The sequence below is a fragment of the Chrysochloris asiatica genome, unplaced genomic scaffold, assembly GCF_000296735.1.
Source record: "Chrysochloris asiatica unplaced genomic scaffold, ChrAsi1.0 scaffold00095, whole genome shotgun sequence".
NCBI lineage: Eukaryota > Metazoa > Chordata > Mammalia > Afrosoricida > Chrysochloridae > Chrysochloris > Chrysochloris asiatica.
Genome location: NW_006408613.1, coordinates 1,668,711 through 1,676,562, shown reverse-complemented (window position 1 = coordinate 1,676,562; position 7,852 = coordinate 1,668,711). Strand labels below are relative to the sequence as shown.

At 44.2% G+C, this 7,852-nt stretch overlaps 1 protein-coding gene and 1 pseudogene across 1 annotated transcript in view; both read left to right on the top strand.

Annotated features, from left to right (window-relative positions):
* Positions 1 to 3,171, top strand: part of LOC102822590 — a 34,529-nt pseudogene extending 31,358 nt beyond the window's left edge.
* A 521-nt stretch (positions 3,172 to 3,692) lies between these two features.
* The window catches only part of TDRP (testis development related protein), a 73,633-nt gene continuing 69,473 nt past the window's right edge, over positions 3,693 to 7,852 (top strand). Inside the window, exon 1 of the mRNA XM_006866709.1 lies at positions 3,693 to 3,815. Coding sequence (XP_006866771.1) covers positions 3,693 to 3,815 — 123 coding nt within the window. The remainder of the gene's footprint in view (positions 3,816 to 7,852) is intronic.

Here is a 7,852-nt window from a genome sequence, read left to right as displayed (position 1 = left end):
TGCTGTTAAATTGGTTCTAAATCAAAGTGACCCTGTGTAGGATTTCTCATGCTGTAAATCTTTGCAGGAGCAGAAAGTCTCATCTTTCTCCTGTGAGACAGCAGGTGGGCTTAAAGTGCCTGCCTTGTGGTTTTCAGTCCAATGCTAATCCTTCTGAGCCACCAGGCTCCCCTAGTGAGGATTGTTTTCAGTATGTACAGTTGAGTTAGTTCTGACTCATAGTGACCCATTACAGCCTAGAAAAACCTATGCAGTTCTTTCTCATGAGGTTTCTAGGAGTTTGGAATCTACTTGCCGGCAATAACAATAACATAAAGTGTTCTGAATTCTTTTTTAAAATGAAGTTTTAAATTACTTAAGTAGTACATGATTGCATATTTGTTCCAAAAAATGTAAGCAATACTGCAGTATATTGAGTAAAAAGCTTCTCTGCTGGCTCTAGGGGAATGTTAGCTCATATTCATTTGTATTCCCTAATTACAATGGAATTGAGTATCTTCACATTTTATTGCTTGAGTTCTTTCTGAGAAAGGGAAGTCCTTCTATACTTTAGAATGTGTACCTCTGTCTTGGATTGATTTGTGTGTCTCCAAAATATGTGTTAGTTTGCCAGCTATGTGATGATCCACCATGATGTGATCTGAAGTAATAAACCAATGAAAAGATTACGAGTAGAATGTTGTTGTTAAGTGCCATTGAAGTGACCTGACTCAAAGCAACCCTTTGTAGGATTTCTGAGGTGGGGCTGATGAAGTGAACTAGTGACCTTGAGGTTCTAACTGATTTTGCAGTCCAGTGCTTATCCTAAAGCATGACACCAGGACTCCAAGATAGAATGTTATTGTTGTTAAGCACTGTTGAGTTGGTTCCAAATCATAGCAACTCTGTATAGGGTTTCTGAGGAGTGACTGGTGGGTTTGAATCTACGACCTTGTGATTCAAACTGACTTTGCAGTTCAATATTACCTTCAGCGCTACACCAGGACTTCAAGTGTAGATTGTTGTTGTTAAGTGCCATCAAGTTGGTTCTGACTCACAGCAACCCTGATAGGATTTCGAAGGAGCAGCTGGTGAGCTTGAACCACAGGCCTTGCAGTTCAACCTGACCTTGCTGTCCAGAGCAGACTGTTGTTGTTAAGTGCTGTCGAGTCGGTTCCGACCTATAACGACCCTGTATAGGGTTTCCAAGGAGCAGCTGGTGAGCTTGAACCACCAACCTTGTGGTTCAAATCAACTGTGCAGTCTATTGCATTAACCCACAGTGCCACACTAAGCTTAATCCCATCAAGACCCTGTTTCCCCCTGGGAGTGGCATGCACTTTTGTCTTATAAGAGATAAGAGGAAAGAGAAATGAGCAGAGACACCAAGGAAGAAGAGCCAGAAGTGAAGTTTGTCCTTTGTATTCAAGGTATGTCCTTTGTATTGTGAAGCTTCTAGATCCAGAGGAAGATTGATGCCAAGACACATGGACCAAGGAATTCTGGGCCTACAGATTCTGAAAGGAGACAAGGACCTTTCTTAAGAGCCAGTGCTCTCAATTCAGACTTTTAGATTCCTAAACTATGAGAGAAATTTGTTTATTAAAGCCATTTACTGTGTTATTTCTGTTATAGCAGTAGCAGTAACTAAGACACTCTCCTTCTGACTTTTGGTGAGGGTCAGGAGTATATTTCGCTTCAAGATGGATCATCTGAATCACATAAGTTCATGTTCATTTTGAAAAATACTATGATGGCAGATCAGGAATCCAATCTTCACAGCTTTGTTTTGTTTACAGCTTACACAGTCCTGACACATTCAAAGTGAAATATAATCAAATTCATTTTAGCCAGTAAAAATAACCATTAATGTATCCTTAGAATCACCAATAAAAGCATTTTAATTGCATATTAATAACACTACCACATATGCCTTACATTTTATTTGTCAGTGTCCAGAAAACAGTATCATTTACACATTATTTTGCTAGAATTTGCAGCATACATTGATGCACTATTTCAGGCATGTTTTTGTTGTTAAGTGCTGTCAAGTTGGTCCCTACTCATATGAACCCTTTATAGGGTTTCCGAGGAGCAACTGGTGAGCTTTGCAGTTCAAACTGACCTGGCAGTCTAGCTTATTAACCCGCAGCACCACACATTCATTTAATTCTTACTTTGTTTACAAGGTGGCTGGTTGATGTTTGGCATTTGGCTTACTCAGGTCCACCCAACTCCTTTTCTTTTGGACCATAGATTTAAATATTTACAAAATCACCTCTTCTTTTCCTCTTGCATATTTAGATACATTCGGTTTACCTTTGCGAGCTCAAGCCACAAAAACAAACAAAAAACCCAGCCAGTAGATCAAAGTAGTCAATAAGGAACACTATTTATTTCTTGTGTTGCTCTTTGCCTTTCCTCTGCCCCCATCCAGTATCCTATCACCCTACATCCCCAAATATATCATAAACCCTTTGAGGATAAAAGCTTGCATTTGCCCACAAAGTAAAGTATAAATTTAATTAAAGATTTAGGACCCACTGTTAATCTCTCAGTCTGATAGGAGACATGAGTCAAAGAAATCTTGAGGTTTGATTCCCTCAAGGACACACATGTAACAGGCCTAGAGATTATTTTATAACCTTTTACTCTAAAATCCATTCTTATCTCAGTACGATGGACACTGTGGCTTCATTTATGCAGTTGAGGAAAAATTCTAATAACCGAAGCATTGCATTATCGCTATAAACTAACAGCCAATTATTCATGCAAGTGGGCAGGCATTCTGGGATCAATTACTATGAGTGAAAGATATTGTAGTTTGGATCCTACTTAGGTTTTAATCAATTTATAAAGTGCTGACATAAATTTATAAAGTCGTGGTTTGCGACTTTAGCCCGGGGTGCGGGAGCCACAGGCACAGGGAGCTGATCCGATGACAGGCAACTTTTCTGGCATATTAACTTTGTTATCCCCTTTTCTCTCTAGCTCTATTTGGCCCATCACTAGGCAATCTTACTCTCCTTTTGAATCTTAACTGTCCTGTAGAAGTTACGAAACTCACATTTCCCCATCCTGTATGGGTTAGGGAGGAGAAACTGTGGTGTCCGTGGAGTGACCGCGGGCACGGGTGCGCGCGCTGCGCTGCGGCTGGACTCCAGCGTCCCGGCGGCCGCGTTGCCGTGGTAACAGGAAAGCCCAGAGCCGCTCCTCCCTTCCCTCCCCTCCCTCCGCGCCGGCCGCTCTCTCCGAGCTAACATGGCTGAGCCCACCGGCCTGAGGCAGAGGCAGCAACAAGCGCTCGGGGCAGTTGGGATTGCAGCAAGCGGCGGAAGCCAAGAGCAGGTGAAGAGAGTGGTGGGACTAGCCTGCGACTTAGCCTGGGGCCCAGGGCTCGGAGGCGTTGCTCGCGGGCCGCCCGGCGGCTGTGGAGGGCGGCGGGACCGCGCTGAGCCGCGGCGAGGGGCCGGGGACCGGAGGAGGCCCGCGGGGCGCGGGGCGCGGCGCCTCGGTCGGGAGGGGGGCGCGCATCCGCACTTGGCTCGGTCCCTGCACGCTGCCTTTGGCGTCAGCTCAACTTTGTTCCTTGCCTGTGTCTTGGGACAGGAGTCGTAAACCGCGAGCATCCACCCGCTCGCCACCGTCCGGCCGACGATTAGGAGAGGACAGACCCCGCTAGACCCCAGTACCCGGAGACCCCGCCCCGGAGCATGTGGAAGCTGAACAAGAGCAAAGTGCTTCTGGGCAACTCCCCCGAGGAGGAGGAGGGCCTGCGGGAGGGGAAGCCGCCACCGCCGCCGCCGCCGGCTCCCGCCGCCGCCGCCGCGGTGCAGGTAGGGCCGGGGGCCGAGCCGAGCCAGCCCTTTCTTTTTTTCTTTTCCGGGGACGGTGTTGCGGGGAAACATTGAAGGAGGGAGCTCAGGTTTTCAGATCGTATTTCTCGACCGTCAGGATTTCCTTTCCAAAGCCTCGGTTTGAGGGCCGGGCAAAGACCCCAGGAGTAGGGGGCAAGGGCGCCACGGGCGTCCGAGGTGGTGGTGCACCCGGCCCTGCGCCCTGCCGATGACTCTGCAGTTCAGCGCTTGCCCCGGTGCCCCTTTGCACAGAGCCGGGCGCTGACAGGAAGGAACGTGGAGGCCGTGCGGGTTGTTATTATTCCTAGAGCAGGGATCTCGGAAGCCCACACATGGTTCTGGGTGCCTTAGTTAGCCCAGCAAAGTGATGATAATGAAACATCGCAGTAGGCGCTTTACTGTAAGACACAAGATGAGGAGGGAGGCACCTCGCAGCCCTTTACAATTACAAGTGAATGAGTTAGCAATGAAACTTTAAAAACACAAGGGTTTATCTTTATGTTGTTGTTGTGTTTACTGTCTATTCTCCCTTCATATACTTTCAGCGCCCCGTCCCCACCTTTCACCAATTTAACAAGGAAATGACACACTGGCCTCATAAGCGTTTGAGGGAATACAAAGCCTGGTACATGAAACTTATTGATTAATATGTAATATTCCATCAAGTTACAGGAGAATGGGCCAATTTTAAATATGTGAGGGCACGGAGCATAAAATCCGGGAACACACTTCCAATACCTATTCAGATTTGCTTTGCTTTTTTTACCACTCATTACCCTTCTTTGTTAAGACATGCAATGAAGTACGAATTCCTGTACTGGTAGATATTCTTACGGAATAGATGCTAATTGGAACATTTTAAAGTTAAATTCCATGCCAAGTGTTCCAATGTAACGGTGTCTGATACTTGGGTGGAAATTATAGAGAAGTCCTGGATTATTGTATATTGAAATGGCCTGTTTAGTGAGAATAAAAAACTTTGCATGATCATAACAAACTGTGACGTGTACATATCCTTTTCTCAAACCTTTGATTTTTCTTGAGGAAGAAGGCAGATGCCGTTTATACAGAAAGTTGAAAGGCATTGGCTTACAAGTGTAGAGATATGCTTGGAATGTTTAGAATTTTTTAAATTAAAAAAAATCCCAGGTGGATCCTGTATGTATTATATATGCTTCCCCCACCCAATCCCCATCCTCCAATGCACTGTTTTCCTGTCCAATGAAATTTAGGTCAGAAATTCAGCTTTATTATTATTTTCTAGAATGAAAGGTAATCCATTTCTTTTATACAAAAGATGCTTGGAAACTTTCTCCTGTAAAAGGTGTTAATGACTTCTATGAGTATTTCTCCTGAGGGTCTGTAAATAGTCATGAGGTAGCTTCTTTCCCAGTTGAGCAAAAGAACTTAGGGAAAAAAAAGAAAAAAGTTTTAGGAATTGACATCAAGGATTAACCGCTTTTGAGTATGGTGTTGAAGGAGAATGTAATGGATTTGTGTTGGAAGAAGTGCAACCAGAGCGCTCCCTGGAGGCCAGGATGGCCAAACTTTGCCTCTTATACTTTGGACATATTGTCAGGAGGGACTAGTTGCTGGAGAAGGATATCATGTTTGGTAAGGTGGAGGGGTCAGAGAAAAAGAGGAAGACCCCCAGCCATGTGGCAGCATAAATGGACTCAAGCATAATGGACTCAAACAATAGTGAGGTTGGCCCAGGATCGGACATTGTTTTGTTCTGCTGTGCATAAGGTTGCTGTGAATTGGTACTGACTCGATGGCACCTAACAACAACAACAACAACAACACCATGATAAGAGTCCAGGTGTGACCCTGTGCGTTAATGCACTGGACTGCAAGGCCAGTGGTTCAGGGTCACCTGTCACTCCTCGGGAGTCCTATACAGGATCTGTATAATTCTGAACCAACTAGGCAGAACAACAACAACAACAACGAATCATGATCTAAGTTCCCAACTCATGTAAGATGGATTGATTGTTGTAAGTATTTAAATAGGGTTAATGGCACTGTAGGTTAAACACACAGCTACAAGGTCGGTTTGAACTGCTTGGTTGGCAGTTCAGATTCACCAGCCGCTCCTCATAAACCCTATGCAGGGTTGCTATGAGTTGGGACCAACTCAACAGCACGTAACAACATCTGAGTAATACTCTTTGATGGTAATATTCATATGGCACTATTGGATAAGCATTGGATTGCTAACCACAGGGTGGGAGGTTCAAACCTACCAGCTGCTCCTTGGAAACCCTAGACAGGTGCTGAGTCAGAATCAACACGAAGGCACTTAACAACAGCAGCTCTTACTCTGCCTTTTCATTTTTATTTGAAAGTTTTTATAATGCTTTAAATAAAATATAATTCACGTAGCATACAATTTACCTTTTTAGAGTGTACAATTCACATTCAGAGTTGTGCAACCATCACCACAATCAGTTTTAGAATATTTTCATCATTGCAAAAAGAATGAAAAACCCACATTGCTGCCAAGTTAATTCCAATGTATAGTGACCCTATAGGACAGAGTCCATTTTATTCTTTAATGTAAAGCTTACGGTTAAGCAGCAGTTTTCTTCTTAGATATAATGATGCAAGTTTAAAAATGGCCACTGCTTGTAAACAATGCTTGTTGATGATGAGCAGTACTGTTGTTGCAGGGTGGACTCTGCTGAAACTTTTGCTATTTTTTTATGTTTTGTTTGTATTTCTGCTAATGATATCTGATATGCTAGAACTCCCCTCCCAACTCTAACTAAGTTTTTTTTTTTTTAAACGTTTTATTTTGAATTATGTGATAGTTTACATGGGAGAACATTAGCTTTACATTCATCCTATCATATTGTTTCATTGCCATGGTTACAATCTCCTCCATTTATTATCAACCAATCAAATGTCCACCTTTACATTTCCAACCCTCACAGTCAGTCTTGATAACAATTATTCAGCATTGTACCACAGGGGACCTATCCTCATCTCCTTTAATCACCCCCACCCAGACAGATTTGATACTACTCAGTGGAGATTCTACCTTCTTCTACACCATCTTGATCTAGGCTACCTCTTGAAAGTTTGTAAGCCAGTCACTGCTTGCCTCTGTATCCCCCCTATTTTCGGTAGCCAAACTCCAAGTTGCCCATCCCTGTCTACTCTGTGTATGGAGGGGTTGAAAATGATCATTGCTGTAAAGATTTGTTCCCTCTTTTGAGCTACTGCTTCCATAGGTGTAGGTCAAGTTCATCAATTTGTATCAGATTACTTTTTTTTTCCCCTTGTCTTTCTTCTGGTTGAGCTCTGATCATCCAGTCGTTGAAGCCGGGTCAAGTGGGTATTATCTGCAAGAGTGGGTATTCTTGTGCATCTGCCCTCTCTTCTTATCAGCTGGATGCTTCACTCTCCACTCTAGTCCTCTATGGCTATGTCACTGACTTTGGACCCAAGAGTCCCCAGGTCTTGCCACACTGCTGGTCAACCAGGTCTCCACCCGGGTTCACAAGAGTCTGTTGAATGTAGCTCACAGCTTCATTGCTGTTTTTCCCTCACTTCCCCTTATCGGTGACTAACGTGGTCACCAATCAGAGCGAGCATTCCCATTGAGTCTTAGTCTTGGAAGGGGGTTTGCCCTGAGGGGACCCGACCACTTTCCTTGATGTCTCCTGGGTGAGCAACTTGCTTGTTTTTGTAGTAATCAGTCAGACTGCTTATATTTTTATGTATTTTTCCTGTAGGTCTTTCTTTCAAGAAGTGTCTTCTATTCTTCCAGCCCCCGCTCCAGGCTGGTCTGCTTGTCCTTTCAAGTGGAAATTTCCCACCTCAGAAGATTCTGGATGTGGTTCAGGATTCCTTCCACCCATGGTCTTATGTAATGCAGAGGCTCCACAGGAAGCCTCCTTCACTGGGCACATTGTAGCCCCATTTTAAGTATTCCAATCAGTTATAGGCAGAAGACGGACTTACAAGCTTTCTATGGTGATATTTCTGGTTATTCCTTTCTCTCCTCTTCA